The sequence below is a fragment of the Folsomia candida genome, unplaced genomic scaffold (assembly GCF_002217175.1).
Source record: "Folsomia candida strain VU population unplaced genomic scaffold, ASM221717v1 Fcan01_Sc031, whole genome shotgun sequence".
Lineage (NCBI taxonomy): Eukaryota > Metazoa > Arthropoda > Collembola > Entomobryomorpha > Isotomidae > Folsomia > Folsomia candida.
Genome location: NW_019091223.1, coordinates 1,012,663 through 1,037,402, shown reverse-complemented (window position 1 = coordinate 1,037,402; position 24,740 = coordinate 1,012,663). Strand labels below are relative to the sequence as shown.

Below are 24,740 nucleotides of genomic sequence, written 5' to 3'. Positions count from 1 at the left end.
TTCTCTTTGTATTAAAATTTGCACAGAATGGAAAACAAATATTTCTACATTTTCGCTTCAATTAAATTTGACATTAATGAACAATATTATTATACATACATGTATGAATTTATGTATTTTATGCATTTAAGTTTGCATGCATATCTATCTGCTTTAGTTAATAGGTTGAAACGGGGGCACCCCTTTTGTAACGCCGTTGTTCATCAACTTTTTCGCTTTAATTGATGTGACCGAGCAACATCAAATATCCCAAAGTCCAATTTCATCGGAAAATTGTTCGTGTTCACAGACACTCACATTTTTTATTAATCACGTGAGTAAATAAGACTCAATTTGACACATGTTGGCCATAGAAAATCTGAGTGGCAAGTTCAAACATATGTATTTTCTCATGCACACTCAGCAGTGCTGAGAGAGCACTCTATAATTGATAATTATTTGCAATTAGCGTGTAAATTATAATTTGCTGAGTTTTTAAAATGTCTACAAAAAAACCAAGCGGCCATGAATTTAGGAAGCGTAGAGCTGATGCGGAAACGAAGAAGCTAGAAGCAGCTGAGAAGCATCAAAAACTCACCAAATTCTTTGGGACGCCGGCAGAGATAAATGCTTTGGAGAATTCTCAACCCTCCAGTACTTCGAATAGTCATGCGACTTTATCCAATGATAATTCCATAAAAGCTAGAAGTAAGGGGTTCACGGTTTTTAATTTTTTTAAAAGTTTGTTGATTAAGAATCCATTAAAGATTCAGCTTGTATTGATCATTCTTTTAAATAATGTACGCTTGTTTTCAATTATTTTTTATTTAGGTACCGAAGAAAATAATTCCGACCTGATTAATATACACACATTGAATAATACACGCGACTTACCTGTGCAATTTGAGGTGTCGAATAATGAGGACGAAAATGAAATTGGTAATTCATGTTTACAATTCCTCAATTTTAAAACTAATCCAGATGGGGCAATCCCTAACCCCCAATCCAAATAAATTTTGTAAATCAATCTAATCCGAAACCAATTCAATCCCCGAATCGATGTTTAATTCTAATCCCAAATCTAATCCAAACATTTTGGTGACCAATCCCCAGTGGATAGCCCGAAAACCAAAATTAGCTACTCTTACAGCTCTGTTGTCCACAAGATATCATTATCTTTGTTTGTCTTGCAGTTCCTGAGGAAGGGTTTAAAAACAATTCACCTCGTACAGATGAACCCAGAAACTTTGATTCTCGTGCTCAATCTGATGTGACAATTGTGGGTATCGAAGATAAAATTGGTAAATTTATAAAGTATTATCGCATGTTCCTGTATTAATTTATTTAATGAAACATTCTTAAGATGTGTCTGCTTGTCCCATGACATGACGAAATCCATGTAGCTGAGTAATGAATGGTTAATATTTATTTCATTAACTTCCGAAAGGAAAGGGTTGACAATGTAAAAGGTATAATTCGCAGAATCTAACCACAATCTTTTAAATTTCAATAGATGGGGAAGACTTGGCCTTTCGCGTTACACGTATTTACATATGTATCTATGTATATATAGTACCGATCACATGTGCTAACAATCTACATTTATGTCCCTAAATTCCCTGAAAGTCTATCATATTTATTCTTAATGTCTACCAAGGTTTGCTAATATTAATGCAAGTTCCTTTCCTGAAGTATTTTAGTTTAATGTACTCTGGGCAACAAGATTACTAAAACGAGTTGTGTGTACATATGTAAATTTTCATATGCATCACAAACATACATATTTAAGTACATATGTACATAATTCTGCAAAAATTAACCATGTCCATTTTAATCATGGGATAACCAGACGTAGCTCATTAGTTGTTTATAAAATTGAAATATAAAAATATAACTTTCCCCGATTTTCATGAATGTTTAGATCTGGACCCCGGAAACTGGCCAACTCGGTTAAGCCTGGCACAAAAATCATACATTCTAAATAAGGGACCGCGATCTGGAGCTGGCCTTAACTACCCGCAGAATGAAAGTGGGCGAAGATTTAATGATTCGCATTTCTGGAGAAACCTTGGAAATGGGGAGAAAGTTAATCGCAACTGGTTGGTATACTCCAATTCCGCTGACAACGTATATTGCTTCCCATGCAAAATATTCGGTGGACACACGGAGTCAACTTTGCATTCGACTGGTTATTCTGACTGGAAAAATTTATCCTCAGCGCTTAGATCTCACGAGGATTCAAAATTTCACAAAGAAGCCTGCTTTAGTTGGATTGGGACAGAAAAATCGATTAAGAATATTTCTGGGATAGACGCTCACATGCAGGCTGGAATTGCTGCAGAACGACAACGATGGCGCGACATTCTCAAGCGGATAATTGAGGTCGTACGATTTCTCGCCACCCACAATCTTGCATTCCAAGGTTCAGTAGAAAAATTATACCAGCACAATAACGGTAACTTCTTAGGAATCATCGAGCTTCTTTCAAAATTTGACCCATTGTTAAATGAGCACGTCCAAAAAGTGGTCGGCGGGTCAAGTAAATCTTGCAGACCTCATTATTTCAGTCATGACATTCAAAATGAACTTATTCAAGTAATGTGCTCCAAAGTTTCGGACAGAATTATTCAGGAAGTCAAAAATGCTAAATACTTTTCCATAATTCTGGATTGCACTCCGGACATCGCCCATCATGAGCAAATGTCAGTTATTCTCAGATATGTGGATTGCAAAGAGAAAAAAGTAGTAATCTCGGAAAGCTTTCTTGGATTTGTGGTTGTTCACGACAAGACTGGAATGGGGCTTACCGATGCCGTACTGAAGTTCATAGAAGACGCAGGACTTGACTTGAAGAATATTAGGGGCCAATCTTATGACAATGGCAGCAACATGAAAGGGAACATTAGGGGTGTTCAAAGCAGAATTCTCGAAGTTAACCCTAAGGCCACTTTCATAGCATGCGTTAACCACTCCTGCAATTTGGTATTGTCAGATGGAGCTAAATCAGCGACGCAAACAATCACATTTTTTGGAGTCGTTCAGAAGATCTTTACATTTGCATCTGCGTCTACAAATAGATGGGATATTTTCCGAAAACATGCCACGCAATTTCCCGTGAAACCTTTATCAGCAAATAGGTGGGAAAGTCGGATTGACAGTTTGAAGGCGTTGAGGTTTCAAATAAGTAGAGTGCGGGACGCACTACTCGAAATAGGCGCCAATACAAACTTTGACGTCGACACAAGATTTGAGGCCAACAACATTTGCTCGCAAATCGAAAAATTTGAATTTCTTGTACTCTTGTCCGCTTGGTATGACCTCTTACATCACCTTAATGTCGTTAGCAAAATGACTCAAGAGAAAACCGTAAACGTTGGTGCCACATTGCAACTCCTAAACAATACCGAGAAATTTCTTGAAGATTATGGCAGAAATGGATTTGTAACAGCCCAGATCACTGCACGGGAGTTAGGTGAAGAACTTGGCCTGGAGGAGGATGAAATGATATTCACCGCTGCTCGCATGAGAAAACGAAAATCACATTTTGATGAGGAAAATTCTGAAAATGCAACCAACAACTCCAACAATGACCCCGCTTTGAAATTTAAAAATTCATGTTTTGATAAACTTGTGAGCTGCGTTCAAGACTCGATGACTCGTCGATTCACACATATGAGAAAGAACCTCTCGGACTTCCAAATTATCATTGACGCTGATTGTAGAAGTACTTGTGATGAAGGGGAGCTATTAAGAAATTGTAAAGATTTACATTTTAGGTTTATGGACGGCAAGGATAAGGATATCGAAGGAAGTCAACTCTTCGATGAATTTAAGTTATTGCGTGATTCATTTCCTGAAAAATTTAAATCAAATCCGCATGCTTTGCTTGACTTTATCGCTGGATCGTGCTTGGAGGGAGTTTTTCCAAATATTTGGATTTCTTTGCGTATAGTTATGACACTTCCTGTCAGCGTTGCTTCAGCAGAACGCAGCTTCTCAAAGCTAAAATTAATCGAGAATTACTTGAGATCTTCAATGAGTCAAGAAAGATTGTGTGGATTAGCAATTCTATCAATTGAAAAGGAATTGACTTGTGAAATAGATTTTGATGATATAATCAATGAATTTGCATTGAGGAAATCCCGAAAAGTACTGTTTTAGTCGTCACTTTAGAATGTTCGTAGTCGTTATTTGTATTTAACCTCGTGTACCTTCTAATTAAAAAACAATCCTAGTTAGCTACAATTTATTTCAAGTCATATTTATGAAATAAAGATGAATAAACAGGGTTATTAAAAATATAGAAAGACCAGTTTTTTATGTTAAAGGTTCCATGAAATGCGCAAAAAACGAAGGACTTTATTTTATTCATATTGGCAAATCTCGGTTACGGTGCGAGGAAGTAGTCATTTAATCAAATAAGTTCGATGACAGGAGATAAACACTTATGCGCAAATATACAAATTTTGAGTTTTGAGGAGACATAAATTAAGATTAAAGTATAGAACGGTATGCGGTGAATAATTTACGCTTACTATGTAAATTGTATTCAAATATGCAAATAGGATTGACGCTTACAAAAATTAACAACATCTTAGAATAACTTAACATCTCACAAGGCGGGCGCAAACCATATTCAGCCCAGAGAATTTTGTGATTTTTTAGTTTTAGAGTAACTCTTTCCAAACTACAGTAGTTCCGCACTTGCGCAGATGCTACAAATTCAGCTATATCAGTAGGCATGCCTCAAGTTCGCCAAAATACATAATTAATTTCTCCTTCCTTTTCCGGCCCAACGTATGATTTTTCTCGTTTTTTTCCTCGATCCTTTTCACTCCCACGTGAGGACATTACCGATGCAACGCTTCATTATTCAGTTTTCATCACAAATTCAGAATTGTTATATTTTAATTACAAAGCTTGCCATTATTGCTCCCCTTATTTAAACCCCTTATTTCTCCCCTTATTTTAAAAATGCTAAGAGCGAGGAGTAGTCTGGGCGCAAACCTCAGTAATGGCAGGTAGTTGGGCGCAAGAAAAATGTTGCCTAGGGCGCAAATATGCCCAGCCCGGGCCCTGTAATGTTACACATGTTATAGGGGAGGTACGTAATTTATGGACGGCCCCTTATTATTACTTTTCAGAAAATTATCTCAAAAACAATCATTGATTAAACTGTTTACAACGGGATGAGGATACTATGCATTAGGGTTACTCCACGAGTTATGGTAATGGACCTGATGTCGAAAATCGATTTTTTTGAAATCCTTCAAATATGTGATAGAGGACCTTAAAATATGTAGAAAAATCATTTTCCCCGAATTTTTGAGGTTTCAATGTGGCTGCTAGGAGGGGTGTGGCTTCCGTTGAGATACCACCTTTTCGCAGCCGCTATTGCGCGCAGGGACTCCAAATTTCACACCAAGCTATCATTGGCCAATACAATTGCGGGTCTTTTTCTCTTTTTTGGAAATTTTGTCATGGTGACCGTTTTCAGGTCAAAATGTGCGTTATGTCGATTTTTTTCGTAAATCGTCTCACATAACCCCATAAATGGGGCATCGTTAGATAGGTCTAGGCAAGAGGATTCAGAATATATATACTTTGTCCGGCATATAGCTGCCCCCTGACCTTCCAGAAGCAGTAGAATGAGAATTTTCATTGCTTCCACATTTTAACACAGTAGCAGATTATTGGCGAGCTAACATAGAAATAGATGGGACAAACTCAAAAATATTTGTCAGCCTCAGGAAGACTGGGGAGTGGTCGTACACCCTACAAAGTATATATATTCTTAATCCTCTTGCCGAGACCTTTCCAACGATACCCCAGTTATGGTGATTTGAGACTTTGAGTTTTCAGAGAAATTTGACGTTTTGTGAATCTTGACCTAAAAACGGTCACCGTGACCTAATTTCCAAAAAAGAGAAAAAGACCCGCAATTGTATTGGCCCATGGTAGCTTGATGTGAAATTTCGAGTCCCTGTGTGCAATAGCGGCTGCGAAAAGGTGGTATCTCAACGGAAGCCACACCCCGTCCTAGCAGCCACATTGAAACCTCAAAAATTCGGGGGAAATGATTTTTCTGCATATTTTAAGGTCCTCCATCCCATACTTGAAGGATTTCAAAAAAATCGATTTTCGACATCAGGTCCATTACCATAACTCATGGAGTAACCCATTAGGGAACTTGACAGTTTAATCGTTTAATTCCGAATAGGTATGCATTTATCAGCTATTTAAATACATACATATTTACGCGTCGTGTCTTGGTCCAACACTCTTGGAGAAAGTGTAGAAATTGCGATATATAATTTCAGTATGCTGGGTATAATTCCGTACCAAATTAAACATAATAATAATAATTCAAACCACTGCCTCATTTTCGACAAGAAATACTCAAAAATATTTTTAAAGAAATGTATACATCACAATTTCTTCCTCTTCTCCAACATCGCATCCGCGTTGGTACGATGCTGAAATGCATTCCGTTTGTGTTCGACCAAACGTTGGGTAGATTCGTCCAAAATCGGTCACCATGGCAGCTTCGAATCTTCAAGGTGCAATGCGTCCTCTCAGTCTTGTATGCCGGGGGAATGTTGGCGAATTTGTGCTTTGGACCACTCACGACGACCGGACGGATGCAGGGGGTCGGATTTTTCATCGTGTACTTCGCCGCAACTCTGATGCAGTGGAATTATTGCGTGGATATAGGACCGATCCAGTTAATAAATTCGGTCCTGGATTTCGAAAGGGGGAGGATGTCAAGTAAGTAAATTCTGTGGAATTAAAATCAAATGCAGGAACATAAGTCCATGCATTCTCTTGGCATAATAATAATAAAAAAATGATAATAATAATTTATTCTTGAAAATTCCTACAAGCCGAGAGTTTGCATGATCTTACTCGTTCATGTATGTATTACATTAACAAAACACGATTTTTCCACCCCTCTGCCCCTCTTTTATTACCAGTCGTCAGCATTTGATCGACCTCCCCTCACAAATCCAATGTTGACGGAACCTTTTCCTGATAATGAGGAAACAAGAGAACACATTTTGTGGGGAACATACAAGAATAATTTAGTTGGAATGCTATTTACAAAAATTTAGAATACATGTTACTTCTTATAAAGAGTGGAGAATAAATTGAATACGGGAAAGTTCTATTTTGCATTCATTCTATGACGAAGGGTTTGTACATGAAATTTCTTTAAGAAACTTACTGATTTTAGGGGATACCAATAATCCTTATTTCGTTCCTTAATTAAACCGAATAATCAATAATTAGTTAAATCGATTTTATCAAGCTGATCAAATGGATTGGTGAGAAGGATAATATCGATTATTTCTACATAGCTTTACGGATTTAAGTAAGTATCTTGACTAAATACTTGAAACCTTTAGTTTTAACGAACTTTATGTACACACTTAAAAACAATGTTGCCATTTTAGTAGGGAGGTTTATTCAGACTTGTTAAATATGGCGGCACGACAAATATGTAACCGACATTTGTGTAAACGACAATTATGTTACCCGACAAATATACATATTTATAACGGATCTCTGTTTAATTCTAGCCACGAAACCCGTCCGCCTTTCACTTGGTGCCAAAGCCATGAAAATATTCATTCAAATTGTCGAAGTTAGCATCCTGCTGTACCCGGTTCTTCAATTTTTCCTGTTACGATTTCTCCCTTGTACACCGCCCTTCATCCTCTCAATGTTTCCCGGCTGCCTTAAGGGCAACGATGAAACCCTGACCGAGTACATTCTCAAAGTTGTCGTTCAAATCTTTGAATCGTGTCTGACTCTGACCGCAGTTATTTCCGGGACGACGTGGATGTTCTACGTGCTCTTCGCTGGGATCGTGTTCATTCTCAACTACTTCAGGATACTGAAAAGGTTACTAAAGTGTTTTCACTGTGGCTTTTCACTTTTTACTTTTTTCAAATAAGAAAAAAAAATCAACCAAAATCTAATTCAAAATAAACTCAAAAAATTAATTTTTTAACAAGTTTTAATTGTCAACAGCTTAACGTTTTTTGAATTTTTAAATAGTTTTTAAATAGAAATAGCTTTAAAATTTCAATTAAAAAAAATAGTCGTGGGAAGTAATTCTTAGTAAGCCTGATGTTTAATTTTTGAAATCGGTCTAAAATTCGAAAAATGACATGTAAGATCCTACTCTTGGCTGAAAATGTATGTAAAAATTCCGATATGGGCGAAAACAGGCACCTTCTTAAAAAACAATAAGCGTTCACGTTTCTGGGCGTGAAATTACTCCGGTCAAAATCTGAGATAATCACCTCAAACCTCTCCATTTTCAATATTATTTTTAGTGAAATCTCTTCAATCCTCTCCGACCCTGACAAGGACGTCTGCATCAATTTGTACCGGTACGTTCAAATTTTGGAGAAGTCATTCAACGCATACCTTCTGCCTGCCGTCATTCCCGCGACCATCTTCTGCGTCCCGATCATCGAAATAATCGGGTACTTTGCGTGCATCACGTTACACCAGGAAGTCTCGATGCCCGGCTTTCTCATCTTCCCCCTGATGGCGACGGAAGCCGGAATCAGCAACATTTTCGTGATCACGTTGGCCTCACAAGTCCACGTGGGGTCGCAACAGGTTAAAATCGCCCTGGAGAAGAGATCGATGGGCAGGTGCAAAATGGCCCTCGTCAAAAGGCAGATTCGTGCCATGGACGTGTTAAAGATCAAGTTTGGACAGAACTTTATCGATGCCGGGACTCCGTTGGTGATGCAGAATTTCTGCATTAATCAGACAATGTCACTCGCCCTGGTGAAGGGGAGGAGAGCTGTTTAACCTCCTTCGTACTACTGAGTTTTAAATAAAATTTCTCTTCAATATACTATCTACAATGTAGATAGTATATGATGATCATATGGTCGCACTTAATGGATTATTTAGAGGAGCTGCTCATAGAGAATGCAATGCTTCGTATATTCAAAAAGTCAAAATCCCTGTACTTATGCATAATTTTAGAAATTATGACTCTCACCTGCTGTTAAGTTCAGCAACGAAATTTGGTTCTGGGAATACGTTCGTTATCCCTCAAAACTCTGAAAAATTTATAGGCATTATTTGTGATAAGTTCATGTTCATAGATTCTTTCATGCATCTGCCCAAATCTTTAGATACTCTTGTAACAAACCTTCATGCAAAACCCGAAGGCTTTGACGACAAGTTTGGTATAATGATACAACATTTTTCAAAAGAACGGGCTGTAAAACTCTCAAGGAAAGGTGTCTATGCATATTCTTATTTCATTTCTTGGGATAAATTTAAGGAAACCAAATTTCCCGATATTTCAGAGTTTTATAACACCCTCACTTGTGAAGGGATTTCACAAGAGGATTATGATTTTGGTAAGTCAGTGTTTGAAACCGAATGCACTGACCTGGGTTCGTACCACGACATATATTTAACAACAGATGTACTTCTCTTGGCATGCGTTTTTGAAAGCTACAGGGATATGGCAATTTCTAACTTAATACTGTAGAATCTGGCATTAAAGGAGGAGTATGTATGATATCTCATAGATATTCTGAAGCTTACAACAAGTATATGGAAGATTATGAAGAAGGAGTCAAGGAAGACTCTTTTCTTCTTTATATTGATAAAGACAACTTGTACGGTGAGGCGCTTCAGCAGCCTTTGCCTGTTTCTGATTTTCAATGGGAAAGTCAAGAGTTCATTGATAATTTAAATGTAGATGATATTATGGCATGGGGTGATGAGGATGAAATCGGTAGAATTTTGGTTGTCAATTTAGAATATCCCTGTGAGCTCCACCTGTTGAGCGAACACGAATATTCACTAGCTCCGGAGAAAATTACAATTTCCATGAATCAACTCTCGAAGCATCAGTGGGAGCTTTTAACTTCCTATAACATTAAATATTCAGAAAAGCAGAAAACATTAGTTCCTCATTTAGGACCTAGAAAAATGTATCCAGTGCATTATAGAAATCTCAAATATTATTTGGAGAAGGGAATGGTATTAACAAAGATTCATAAGATAATTAAATTTGTTCAAAGGCCCTGGCTTAAAGATTTTGTAAACCTTTGTTGTGATTTACGACGAAAAGCTACAAACAAATCTGAACAAGACTTTTTCAAGCTAATAGTTAACGCAATTTTTGGACGTAGCATGATGAATGTTAGGAATCAGCAAAATGTATATATAGTTAATAGTATTGAAACAGCAAAATATTATTCCAGGCTTTCGAACTTCAGAAAATTTGAGATTTGTAAAGAACAGGTTTATTTTGTGAAAGTGATTGTTGCACATTGAGTGCAACACAATCAAGGAGAAGGTTTCCTTATGTGCAATCTTAATCAGATACATTTGTCACATTCTAGTTTTATATCGTGATCGCCTCTGGGCAGTGAGGCAATTATTGCAATTCATCTCATTGTTATCTCTCTCACTCTCTCTTTCAATATGTAGGTTAGAAATAGGTATATCAACCATATATAAACAGCAGTCACGGCAGTACACGACAGCAATGGGAGAACAAGTCTTGGGGAGCCTGGGAGATGGGCTCAAGACGAATCTTGCTGCTGCTGCCATTACTTTGTCCAACACTCAGTCGATAAGAATAAAACCTGTCCTGACTTTGTCTCACCAAATCTCACCCTGCCTCCGTTCCTCCAATTTATTTTGCGATGCACAACAACGACGACGATCAACTTGTCCATCATCTCTTCCCCCCTAGCCGACGATGTGGGGTCTCTGTGTGAACCACCGGAGTGGGACATAACATTGGTACCCACGGCTACATCGCCCTGTCATAGGGTGAAGCACCCCGCACCCCCTGTCTTCCCCCCCCCTCATCCCCATATCGGTGTGACGGACTGTCACCCAGGTACGTAATAAACTTTTTAATGCATTCTTAAATACTCCACTCTCCCCATCTCCACCATTTGTCGCCCCACGATTGGTCCGCACCCAGACAATTCATTCTCATACGCCCCCACCCATTAGAACAACTAAGACGTGCCGGCATATTTACAAATAAAAACTTCAGAAAAACTTCAGAAAACTGAAAGAAAGAGAAACAGAGATGTGAGAGGTAGTCTCTCGTCAAGGGTCGCTCCCTCATTATATTGCACTTTTGTTAGGACCTGTCATGCCCCGACTGTACAGCGGGATGAATTTTTATAGGCCAGAGTAGCCCCCCTTTTTTGTCCGATAGTGAGCCGACCTTTATGCATACACATACCGCCGTAGAGCGATGATAGGCCATAGTAGCCCCCCTTTTTGTCCGCCAGTGAGCCGACCTTTATGCATACACATACCGCCGTAGAGCGATGATAGGCCATAGTAGCCCCCCTTTTTGCCCGCCAGTGAGCCGACCTTTATGCATACACATACCGCCGTAGAGCGATGATAGGCCAGAGTAGCCCCCCTTTTTGTCCGCCAGTGAGCCGACCTTTATGCATACACATACCGCCGTAGAGCGATGATAGGCCAGAGTAGCCCACTTTTGTCTGCCAGGCACTCAGGGCAAGGTATATTATTCAACGGTAAAACGCCATATCATAATAATTTTGGCAACAGAGGGGACTCACCTCCTCACCAGGGCCCGAATGCCCAACAATATAATTTCGATAGCATATGAGATATAGGAAATATAAGTGCAGAACCCCCAATCTGCCAATTACCATAGGAAATATAAGTGCAGAACCCCCAATCTGCCACTGAAATAATAATAATGATAATAGGATATATAAGTACAGAACCCTCCATTTGGGGCTTATCCATATATTACGTGATCAAAAATTCTCGATTTTATCATACACCCACCCAACGTAAACATTAAGGGATTGGAATTTTTAACATGGGAAAAATAGGAAGACCAAAACCACCCACCCACTAAAATGATGACGTAATATATGTACGTTCCCTTGCCAACGTAATCATAATAATGATGCAAGGAAATCTCAGGATGGTAAACTCATGCATATGCTGGAGATGGGGGAGAGAGTCATCGACCCCCTCAACAACACAACTACTAGTCATGCAAAAACACCATATAACCGCTATTTAATAATTCATAATCCCGACCCGATAATACCCCTAACAGATTCTTTCTCCAAACTTGGTACTTGTTTTCATGAGTAAACCTAGTATTGTATTGGATAAGCCAATATATACAGCGTTTTCGGTTTTAGATCTCAGCAAGTTGTTTATGCAGGTTTGGCATTATGACAAGATCAAAAAATGGTATGGAATTAAGCCCAGGTTGCTTTTTACAGATACGGACAGCTTAGCCTATCAAATTAAAACCGCTGATCTTTATGCTGATTTAAGACTGGTGAAAAATGATTTTGACTTTAGTGATTTTGACCACACTCATCCACTTTATTCTACAGAAAATAAAAAAGTGATTGGTAAAATGAAGGACGAGAGTAACGGAAAAATCATGGATAGTTTTGTGGGTGTTTCTCCAAAAATGTATTCCTTTGCAGGCAAGAATATCCATAAGATTGCTATGAAAGGAGTCAAACAATCTTTAGTACGAAAACATGTAACTCATAAAGCTTTTATGGAGACTTTGTTTGAGCAAACAAAGTATATGTGCAGAATGAATTTGATTCGTTCAAAGAATCATAAACTAACAACTGCAAATTATACAAAAGTAGCTTTGCATAGTTTTGATTCGAAACGTTTTATTTTACCCGATGGAATTAGTACACTTGCTCACAATCATTTTTTGATTCCTACGTACAACAAGTAAAATATTTAAAATTAACAAGTACCAATTATTTATTTAGTGAATTATTGTACAGTTTAAACATAACAATAAAATGATTACAATTACAAATATATAAATAATAAATAAAATATGTACAGTTTAAGGTTTGAAAACTTTTGTTATTCCCTTAATTTGGCATCTACAAATAGGACATAGGTCTTGGGTAGTAGAGCATGGAAAGCAGGAGCAAATGTGACAACATGGAGTGAACATGTAATTAGCTTTTTCGAGTTTACACACCGAACACAGAAATGTTTCCATCAGGCTATGAAGGAGTGTAAGAGTAGCATTTTCTTGATTTTCACCATTCTCATCCTTTGACGAATTTATTTGTTTGCATAGACTCTGTAATAAAAAAATAATAAAACAATAAAATAATTATCTTGATAAAACTGAAAATATATAAAAGCATTACAAAATTACATTATATTTTTGGTAAGTATAACTTTGGTCTAAATCCTTCGATAAAATAGTCTGCAATTTAGGTTTGTGCAAAGAGAGGAATGGACAGTCACTTGAATGAATAGAGTGTTCAATCCAGGGATCATCACTTGGCAGCCAATTATGGATTATTATTCCACAATAATAACAAAAAAGCCGATCTCCATATCCAGTAGAGTAAAATCCTGCTTCACTAAAATTTTTGGGATTTTGCTTACATTTTCCGGTCCAGTTTTTGAATGTTGCTAAACGATCACTATTTAGACACATATCTTTGTTATCAATATCGTATGGTTTATAGACCAGAGTTGGAAAAGTTTCATCTTGGAGAACCATGTTTAGTATTTAAAATAAATACGGAAAACCTTATCTGATTAGAACTGAATCGCATGAGCTCTGACACTACAATGAACATATCACTAATATGTCGTACTACTTTAGCATAGTTTATTAAATTATTAAAACAATTTTTTATACAAACCAGACCTCCAAGTTAAGAAGGAATTTTTTTGTTGTTGTTGTTGTTCAAAAACGAATACCTCAGTCAAAAGCCATTCTATCATGTGGGAAACCATATGAAGTCTTCTGTCTTGATGTAACGTCCTTAGTGTTGCGGGGTCTTTGGGGAATTCCCGTTGGAGTACGATATGGGTCAAAGGTTTTATTCAGAGCATCATTTTGGTTTAACGGTTCCCATGCACTGAAGCTCGACAGCTTATGAGCACTGAGCGTAGCTGTTTGTTTTAGAGGAATAGAATCTAAGGTACCCATAAGATCATTTCTCACTACAGTTGAAAATAGAGCGGCAGGGACATTTAACATTTTACACACTCTCAGGAATCTGTTGATTCCGTTTGGGGATGTGGTCCATTTCAAATCTCTAATGGAGTAACTCATTACATCCGAAATGTTAGAGTCAGGTTCAAACTCACTTCCCCAGAAAGTTACTCGTCCTGATTTATCCCATTTTATCATTTCAAGATGACACTTTAAAAACCCGAGCAAATTGTGAGCTTTATTCATTTGAGTGGTAGGAAATTCTTTCAGCATTTTTATATCTGATTCAGATAACGTGAATTTTTCAGGGGAACCAACTGGAGTAGACTCTGTGCTAGAAGGAGTTACAGGTGGAGGAGTTTCATTAGTGGAGACAGTATTACTTTTTCCTATGGATGATTTATCTTCACCAGAAACCATTCTAACGGAAATAGGTTTATCTAAAATGTCTTTCAACTGATTATTTACACGTTTCATTAAACTACTGTACAATTGGACTTTAATATCCTCCGGAATTAAGGATCCCAAAACTGATGTAGCTTCCTGATCCTTGTCCGTAAAAAAGTGAGTTTTAGCATGCTCCATTGTGTTGGTCTTTTTTAGAAGCTGGGAATACTCGTCTTCACTAACAACTCTCATTTTTTTCGACATTTTAATATTTAGTTTTTAAAACCCTAAGTGTGAACTAATCGCTCGTCCTGCTATTGCACCAAGAGCTGAAAGCACGGGTGTTATTAAGAATGGAAGAAAACCTCCTTTCTGTACTAAATGTTCCTTCTTGCTTTTATGTGATTTTGACTTTTTTGATAATTCCCTGATTTGATCTTTGTGTTTGTGTAATTTCTTTCTTGTTTCCTCGTCTACTTGAAAACGACCTTCTAATATATTTACAGCAATTTCACTTAGTGCTCGTATCTCGTCCGGGGATGCTTCCTGAATGATCTTCTTCCTCTTCAACCCCCTGCATGTCACAAGTTTCTTCAGAAACGAGAGGTTCCGATTTAGGCAGTGACTCATTTCTCATGTAGCTTGATAAATCGTTGAGAATTTTTAATGCTTTAGCATGTGAGCATTGCGCGTTGTCAATATGGAATGAGAGCGGACATTCAATAGAATCTTGTATAGGCAGATTTTCAGAACAGTCCTCTGTATTTTCAACCAATAAATCCTCTGTGTTAATAACAGTCCAGTTAAATCCCAAATTCTTCAAAACGTTTGCCTTTTGTAGTCCTTTAGTGTATACTGTAGCATCATTTAAAGTAGACAAATACGCCAGAACACTATTAAACTTGTCCCGCCCAGCAAACCAGTATATTTTATGAAGTTTATTTTCACAATACTTCACTATACGCTTTTCATGTACAGTAAGAGAGTTGAAATGACAGGGGGGTTTAATAAAGAAATGTTTCTGAAAATAAGTGGGGTCTTCCGTACACTTAATATTACAAATTGTTATTTCTTTAAACACAAATCCTCTTGGAAGTAAAAATCCTTCAAATTCAATAACGTACTTCATTTTGGTATGTACAAGTATTTTGGCTCGTCTGAAAAAATTCCCTGGAGCACTCTGGTTCTGTCGTTACACAAAGGGTGTGAATTGAGGAATAAGTACAAGTATGGTTGCTCAGTTGCTCTTTTATAGGCATCAGATAGAAAATTCGTATTATGTGGAAAAAGCTGTTTACCTAAATATTGTATTTGAGATGCGAACGTAGGAGACCTCATAATTACCATATAATGACAATTTAGTCGTATATCGCGTCCGAATTTTCCTTGAGGATATAGATTTTGTGTTAATAGAATTACTGATACTGAATTGTGATGAATTCCTCTTGTGAATAACGTTTGAATTTTTTCATTCGTCAGCACATCCTTCATTTGATCATCAATTATTAGCAAAGTTGGGTGTTTGTTACCAAATTCGGACATATCAAAATCCAATCCTTGTCTAAATTCAATCCGATTATTATGTTTAGCCATGTCATCATAAGCAGGTTGATTTTCTGTGTAAGAAACAATTATCCGGCTTGGGCAGGGCTCAATTAATTGTGCATCATGAGTCAGTAATTTTTTAACAAACTCTGACTTTCCTGATTGAGAAACTCCGGAAATAATTAACGAGAAGGGATGTAAAAGCTTTAGAGAATGACCTTCAATTTCCATTCTGCTGTTTTCGAAAATGCAACGTTACTATGCACTGTCCTTTTTCAAACTGAAGTTCATCGCCAAATTCGTCACATAGAAGAATTTCAATTGTGTCAAATTCAAGTTCACTTACAAGGGAACTTACCGAGGTGTCCAACGAGTTAAGGGTCGACACCTATACCAAAATGACCACAACACATGACTTATTAAACAAACTGAAGGAATTTCCGTGTAAAATTCACTTTTCGTCAAGTTGTGACGATATTTGTGACGAGCGCATGACCATCGGGTTGCCAGAGAGGGAAAGGTCGGCCGCTGAACGATCAGGTCGACCACAGAGAAGCGTCGTCTTCAGAGATTTCAAATTTTTGCAAATTTTGAAACAACTTTGAAATTTTTAAGAAATTTTGAAAACATTTTTTTAATTTTGAAAACATTTTTTAAGTTTGAAGTAACTTTGAAAAACTTTTCGAAATTTTGAAATTTTGAAACAATTATGAAATTTTGAAAAAATTGGAAATGTGTAAGTTATTTGAAATTTGAAATATCTGAAGACGACGACGCTTCTCTGTGGTCGACCTGATCGTTCAGCGGCTGACCTCTCCCTCTCTGGCAACCCGATGGTCATGCGCTCGTCACAAATATCGTCACAACGTGACGAAAAGTTAGTTTTACATGGAAATTCGTTCAGTTCGTTTAACAAGTCATGTATTGTGGTCATTTTGGTATAGGTGTCGACCCTTAACTCGTTGGACACCTCGGTATGTTCCCTTGTTAGTGGTAAATAATAAGGACGAAATTCGTGAGTCACGGCTTCATTTTTCTTTGAACTTACATTAACCATTCTTAGTAGGGGACAAAGACAGTCTCCTACAATTTGTCTTTTAATTATATCACTATATATAAAAATATGATATATTCCCCTAAATAGGTTTGGGGTGTTCGTTGCTATCCTACTAACGTCAAATCGACACGTATCGTCAAGGGTATATAAGTCAAACCCCAACATGGTAGCTAAACACACATTTATATAGAATGTTCCACAACCCTTTAAAAAATGTACTCTATTTGTTTCAGGGTTATATGCAAAACTTGCATAAACTTCGTCATTAAGTACTAAGCAGAGATTGATTTCTTCAACAAGTGACTGTACATCTTGGTATTGTTTATTTTTAACCATGCGATGACCAATATTGTTTTCTGGATCATTTGGAAATAGTATTTTTCTTGCGTCATCTTGCTGAAACGTTTTCAAAGAATTTACGTAAGTAAACTCTGTAATAGCTACTTCATATTCGTTAGATATAAAATTCAAACGTTTTGGTAGTTTAGTTTTATATAACGACATCCTGTTATTAGGATAGTACCGTGGGCTAACATTAGAAGGTAGATGTAGGTAAAATCTAACTTCCATTATTCAACTGCTTAGCGTACGAAGCTTCATACAGTTTTTATCCTTTTTCCAGGGCACTACTAATAGTCTAAAAAATGAAGCATGTTCATGTATTTCACCACGAACACTATCACCGCGTGTTAGAGAATCAAATTGGTAAAGGCATACCCGTGTTTAGAGGTTATAGACAGAAAGGAGGTGTTCTAGGAAGTATTCTGGGATTTATCGGTCGATATGGATTACCGCTCATTACCAAATATATTCTACCTCATGCAGCGCCTGCAATTATGAGTACAGTATCTGATATTACAAATGGTCAATCAATTAAAACAGCCCTAAAATCCAATGCTATTGAAATGGCTAAAAAGGTTGGTAAATCTATTCTTAAACCCCAAGCAGGAGCTGGATTAGGTTCTAGAAAACGAAAAGCTCTACTAGGTGCAACGTCAGAAGAGTGTAAGGTGTTGCACGAATCACATCACTCGTCCAACCCAAAGAAATCTAAAGCTTCATCCGTAAAATCGGGCAGCAAGAGAAAAACACCAACTGCACCTAAGAAAAGAAGATCAATTTTTAGTAAACGGGATATATTTGGATAATGGCATTAATTAACGAATTCTCTCAACCGTCCATTAGGGGACAAGTAGAGTTATTTGGTCTTCCACCTACAGACACAACGGTTGAATCCAGTTGAACACAACGGTTGAACGGTTGAATCCAGTTTCTACGCAGAATATAAACCTGTTGTAAATATACAAGATAACGATGCAAAAATTGATTTTCGAATTACTGGAAATGCATCGCAATATCTTGACTTGTTTGACCATTTCTGTTATCTTAGAGTAAAAGTTGTTGCATCGGATGGAAAAGATTTACCAGCAGCAGCAGAGGTTAGTACTTCTAACTTATTTATGCATTCCCTGTTTTCGCAATGTGATGTTAGTATAAATAATCAACTTGTTTCAACCAGCAATAACTGTTACATGTACAAAGCTTATTTAGAAACAGTTTTGACATACGGAACTGATTACATAAATTCCCAAGCGACTTGTCCACTATTCTACAAAGACACTGATAATGGATCGCTGAAAGATACTAACACAGGCCACCAAAAAAGAAAGCAATGGATTCAAGCCTCGAAACCGGTGGAATTAATTGATAAATTAAAATTTGACCTTGCTTATCAACATCGATATATTTTGAATGACACAACAGTTACCATTAGCCTAGCCAGAGCTGTTGAAACGTTTTCCCTTTTGTGCGGGGCACTTGCTTCAGGTAGTCCCGCGATTAATCCCAAAGTAAAATTCCTTGATGCGAGTCTATTTGTTAGAAAACATGTTTTATATCCTAGTATTGTCTTGTCTCACCAAAAGTTACTTGAAGGAGGGCATAGTGCTCGATACCCCTTCAAAAAATCAGAAGTAAAATTTTTTTTAATTCCAAAATCGTCACAATCCTTTATCGAAGAAAACGTTTTCCTTGGTACAATCCCAACTAGAATTGTCATCTGTCTAATTCCGAGTAAGGGTTTTGTTGGGGACTATGACGTTAATCCTTATGTATTCCCCCATTACAATCTTAATTATATATCATTAAGTGTGAACAATGTTCCCTATCCTATTAAAGGTTTACAACTTGATTTTGACAGTGATATTAAGTTATTACCATATTATTTACTGTATTGTTCTCTTGGAACAGCAGGACAAGATCAAGGTTTGACTTTTGACAGAGAAGAATTTTGTAGTGGTCAGACATTTTTTGGATTTGACATTAATCAGTCTACTGGGTCAGATTCTGCACTACAGTTGGAAAAAAACGGATGTGTAAGAATCGAATTAAAATTTGCTAAGGCACTGCCTGAAGCGGTAAATTGTTTAGTTTATTCTGAACATTTTAAAATCTTGGAAATTGACAGATTTAGACAAATTTCTGTACAATAATGAATTCTTTACAACTTCGATATGCCTTAATCAACTCTATGAACCTTTTCATAGCTGTTTGTGCCAAAGATCAGTTAGATAGTATTAATTCAAAAACGTTTGCAATTATTAGTAATAACCAATCTTCAAACGAGGCAGGGATGCACTGGTTAGCTTTCTACAAAGAAACTGAATCGTCTGTTCTAGAATTTTTTGATAGCTTTGGAATGCCTTTAGGTTTTTATGGAAAAGAATTTGAAGATTTTGCATTAAGAAACGAGAAAAAGGTTAGACAGTCATCATCTCAATTTCAGTCAAATTCCAGCAATCTGTGTGGAGGGTATTGCTTATACTTCTTAATTAATCGAAACCGTGGCTTGTCCTACGATAAAATTTTAAATAAATTCAACTCAGAAAATACTCTTGTGAATGATAAAATAGTATCAAACTTTGTAAAAACAAACCTTTACTTTCCAAAATGTTCTAAATGTGGAATCAAATGTAGCGGAAAATGTGCAAATAGTCTCAGCGATATTTGTATTCAGAAAAATAGACATTGCGTTCGGATATTTCAAACAATTCAATCATGAAAACAGACAAACTTTTGAGAGAAATCTACTTTAATCCAAAACATATTGGAAGTTTTGGTGGACCACATCGGTTATCTGCAGCAACGGGAGTATCCCTGAAGGATGCTGTAACTTTTCTACAGCATTATGAAACATATACAACAAACAAATCTGTGAAGCATAAATTTTTTAGACGTAAAATGACTTCCCACGAAGTTGATTATTGTTGGCAAGCTGATTTAATAGATATATCAAAATATTCAAGATTAAACAAGGGAACAAAATATTTATTAACGGTAATAGATACTCTAAGTAGATTTGCTTTTGTTAAACCTATAAGAAAAAAAGATGGAAAATCAGTAACAGAATCTGTCAAGGAATTAATCCTAAACTCAAATCGGAAACCAAAATTCATACAAACAGACGAAGGAAAAGAATTTTTTAACAAACAATTTAATAATTTATTAAAGGAACAAGACATAAAATTATTTCATAACCATTCGCCACTTAAAGCAGCAATGGTCGAAAGGTTTAATAGAACTCTGATGACGAGATTACAAAAAGTTTTCACATATAGAAAAACAAATGTGTATTATGATATTTTACAAGAAGTAGTAGATTCATATAATGAGAGCAAACACAGAATTATTGAATGTTCGCCTAGGTCTGTCAACAAGTATAATCAGATGGATGTTTGGTTTCGGAGTAATAAAGATGTTCTTATGATGAAGCATCAAAAACCAAAATTAAAATCAGGAGATTTTGTTAGAATTAAAATAAATAAAGCGCTTTTCAGGAAAGGCTATTCCCCTACTTTTACAGACAAGATTTACAAAATTAGCGAAGCTCATAACGGCAAACCTATGACATATTCCATAATGGATAATTCAGGGGAAAAAGTGTTAGGAATTTTCTATCCTCAAGAACTATCTAAAATGTTAAGCTAAGCTATTTACATGCAAAATTATTTGAAAAATGAAAGCGGTCCCCATTTCCGCTGGTGCGGAAAAAGGGACCGAGATTCATCAAGTATATTTCGTACCGGATTTTAATCTGTAATAATGGTAAATATTGTATAGTATCAATTACATCTGGAACCATAAAAACGTTATCAGCGCGCATTTTAATTGCAAATCTGCATAAATATAGATATTTATTTGTATATTTAGTTAAACTTGTGTTCCTTGATCTACCAACATTTTCGAACTACTTATATTTCCTGACAAATTTTGTAATAATATGCGTGATCAATAAAGTAGGACCATAATCTTCTGTTTTCCCGGTTCGGATAGGACACCATTACAACTACTTGCATCCGTGGAAAGCCAGTCGATGTCAGCTTTTCCCTTAACATAAATCATAGACCAACGTCTCGAATACCAATGAAGGCCGTAGGAATGAATCCTGACGCCCAAAATGGTTAAATCCACGTCCAAATCCGGCCCCATTTTCCATCGACAGTCACGACTTGAAGGTCGGTATTGTCCGGCAGCCGGAAATTGTCTCGGTGGCAGATTCTATGAGAAACTATGTTTCCTTTGCAATACAATTCCGGCAATAATTTTCGACAGGGTTTTATTTCGTGCCATTTTTCAGAATTTTTTTTTACTAAATATACCGTAAAAAGGGCGATTAAATAAAATTTCATACTTTTAGCCTGAATCCAATCCAGATAATGCGACACCTCCGTAAAAACCACGGCTCTGTCCGGATAAGCACAGCCAAACTCATAACTCGCAATTCCCACTAGAACACCGTCCTATCCATGGATACGAGGGGACCTCCCGAATCCGCGAGGCACGTATTATTCCCGCCTTTTGTATACTGCGCTCATAACATGGTCTCGCGAATCGTCATCTCGGGATGTAACGATTGACACTTTTCGTCACTAATTGGATCCAGGATGACATATTCTGGGCCATCACCTTGACCTGGTGGGTTGCCCGGTCGTGGGAGACCCCACCCAGAGAGAATTAAGGTACTTTGGGTTTCCCAGTTTTGCTTCCCGGGTAATTCGATGGGTAAAACGAGATCCGTAAGTTTGAACGGGTTGCTAGACTGGATATGAAGAAGGGCAATATCGTTCGCTTCGTCATTACTGATGAGCCACGTGGACCCGTTGTAGGCTTCATGGATGTCGATGCTATCAATTTTTCTGTCCTGTTCTTCGGAATGGTGAAGCGTTTCGAAATACCGGCCATCAATTAGGCTGAGATGCTCGATTTCTTTGCTAACAACGCAGTGAGCTAGAAAGAAACGGATTGATAAATATTAAAGGTTTTTTGGTACTATGTATCATACATATTCAAAAAATATTTATTCATTCATACGAAGCCTTGAAAAAAATATTCATTCCTAAGTCACTCATTTAAATTTTGTAAAAAAATATTCATTAATTATTCAACATATATTCATTATTCACCATTCCTTCATTATTCATTTTATTAAAAATGAATAGGATTAAATGACTTTTTCAACTTTCCCTATGTACTAAGCATTGAGTAAAAAATGAATGATGAAAAAAATATTCATTCATTATTTATTTACACGAATTGAATCGATATTCATTCAATATTCATCTATTCAAAAATCAGAACAAAATATTCGTCCAATATTCATTCATTTTTTGAATATAATATTCAGAATATTGAATGAATAATATATCCATTCAACATTAAATGAATGAATGTGAACATGTATGCTATTGATTTAAAACAAATTACTAATTCGTTTTTGAGGAACGTACTAGGAATGACAAAATGGCAAACATTTAAATTCAAAATTTGATTGAAATATCTAAATGGTTAGTAGCAAAAACTAAATTTATTTGAAAGCATGAAGTATTTATGTATTGTTAAACTCCTAAAATTGATGCATATTTAGAAATCTACCTTTAATTTTTGTAGTCAGTTATTTACCTGCAGTAAGGGCTAAGTTGGGACCAATCAAGGCCGCACTGCAAACCTGGTATCCATGATACTCGAGTGCAAGCTGGTAGGAAAAATGACCAGAGAGAAGCGGGAGCTCCAAGAGGAGCCACCATAAAATTTCTGCTCTCTCATTCCAATTTAGTTTTTTACACACATTTTAAAGTATTTCAAAAGTATTTTATATTTTGATAATTTAAATCTTCTTAACTGTGATTATACTATCTCATATATCATCAGTATCATGAAATTAGTCACAGTGATTGCAATTAATCGACAGCAATTTTTAAGTGAGAAGACAGTACTATACTCAAAGTGATCTATTACATCTGGATTACACTCTTCTCCAAAATCTATCGGCGGAGGTCCTCATCTCATCTATAAAACTATACTTGCGGTTTGCTGCCGCCCAAAGGGCAGCCGACCTTGGTCAGTACCCTTCCGAGATTATGTTCATTACTGACCTAATATAATCATTAATTCATGCAGAATTGTACTTTGGACCTCTCGGCTCTCTTTTCAATTATTTGCTGTGGGCCTATCTCTACAATGCTTTCCCTACAATGCGAACAAATCTACCAGATACCAAATATGGAAACCAATATAATTATTGATGGTGGAGAAATAGTCAACATTAATGGGGATCTGGTCGACCTTTATAGTGATGATGTTGAGGACCTACTGGTTTTCATTGACTGGGGCGAAAATGCGGTGGGACCTGATTGTCATCTCTGTGGACAGGGAATAATTGAGGACACAAACTGCTTTATATATAAGGGAACGTCCTACTCAGTAATAGTTAAAGATTTTATTGTAGGATCCAGCTGGGATACTGGATCTTTACAATGCGTGTATTGTTTTAATTATTTCCACAGAAATAGATGCAACATTACAATTTCGGATCGATCTTATTTTAATATTATCTATTCTAAAAATTGGGCTTGCCCCAACTGTGTACCAATTTTTAAAAGTATGACGAATTCTGCTGTATTTTGCAATTCTATTGATTATGAAAAATTATTACATAAATTGGTGAAAGTATTAAACCCGTTTCGAGATCAACTTTCAGATCTGTATTTTACAATTATTGATTTTAAGTGCAAGTATAAGATATGTATTAGTATGCTGGAAAATCGTGGAATTGGTTAATCAAACTTGTTGACAACGATTGTTTTTGGTTATAATTCGGTTCACTTAATTATTAATGTCCAGCTGTTTGTATAGATTTGTTTTCAGATTCAGTACTTTATTTTATTTGTCATTGAGAGATTTTTTATTTTACTTTATTTAGTGTAGACAGAGTTTTTATTTGTAATGTGTTATAACTTGTAAACCAGTCTAATCGAACTTTCAGAATAAAATTACTTTTCAAATATTTTGTACTCGCATATTTTTTTGGTAAATGGGTAAAATTCATGTGTATGTACTTACTTACATATGTTCCTGGGAGGTTTAAACGGCTAAAAACAGTTTCAATTACAGTTAGATATTTTATTTCCACAATATGTATTTCTATACGACAAAGTCTTATACCCTTAGCATGAACGTTTTAATTTTGCCAAGTATATAAGCAGACATCAAAATTGCAACTGACTCCCCTGACTTCGTAAAGTTTTGAGATGTGCTTTCTATCTACTCGCTTTGCAGTACTTGTGTATTTAATTCCACCCTTGCCATGCTCACCTTATGAAAATGTGGCTAAATATCTAATAATATGAGGACAATACTAGTAAAATATGCAAAGCGTGTTGAATCAACACTGTTGATTTAATTCGTCCCCATTCTTATGACTTTTTG

At 36.5% G+C, this 24,740-nt stretch overlaps 4 protein-coding genes across 4 annotated transcripts; 2 read left to right on the top strand and 2 right to left on the bottom strand.

Annotated features, from left to right (window-relative positions):
* Window positions 1–479: 479 nt before the first annotated feature.
* On the top strand, window positions 480–4,140 carry LOC110860306 (zinc finger MYM-type protein 1). The gene is made up of 4 exons (XM_022109351.1): window positions 480–687; window positions 811–918; window positions 1,173–1,280; window positions 1,901–4,140. Exons 1-4 carry the CDS (start codon window positions 480–482, stop codon window positions 4,138–4,140), a joined length of 2,664 nt encoding a protein of 887 aa, XP_021965043.1.
* Window positions 4,141–9,933: 5,793 nt separating this feature from the next.
* Window positions 9,934–12,831, top strand: LOC118439204. The gene is made up of 2 exons (XM_035860315.1): window positions 9,934–10,254; window positions 12,098–12,831. The coding sequence occupies exons 1-2, from the start codon at window positions 9,955–9,957 to the stop codon at window positions 12,749–12,751; spliced, it is 954 nt and encodes a 317-aa protein (XP_035716208.1). The 5' UTR covers window positions 9,934–9,954; the 3' UTR covers window positions 12,752–12,831.
* LOC118439205 (E3 ubiquitin-protein ligase XIAP-like) lies at window positions 12,456–13,560 on the bottom strand. The gene is made up of 2 exons (XM_035860316.1): window positions 13,193–13,560; window positions 12,456–13,114 (listed from the first exon to the last, which is right to left on the bottom strand). The coding sequence occupies exons 1-2, from the start codon at window positions 13,544–13,546 to the stop codon at window positions 12,869–12,871; spliced, it is 600 nt and encodes a 199-aa protein (XP_035716209.1). The 5' UTR covers window positions 13,547–13,560; the 3' UTR covers window positions 12,456–12,868.
* Window positions 13,561–21,846: 8,286 nt separating this feature from the next.
* Window positions 21,847–22,384, bottom strand: LOC110860305. Its single transcript, XM_022109350.1, has 2 exons — window positions 22,381–22,384; window positions 21,847–22,262 (listed from the first exon to the last, which is right to left on the bottom strand). Exons 1-2 carry the CDS (start codon window positions 22,382–22,384, stop codon window positions 21,847–21,849), a joined length of 420 nt encoding a protein of 139 aa, XP_021965042.1.
* Window positions 22,385–24,740: the final 2,356 nt, after the last annotated feature.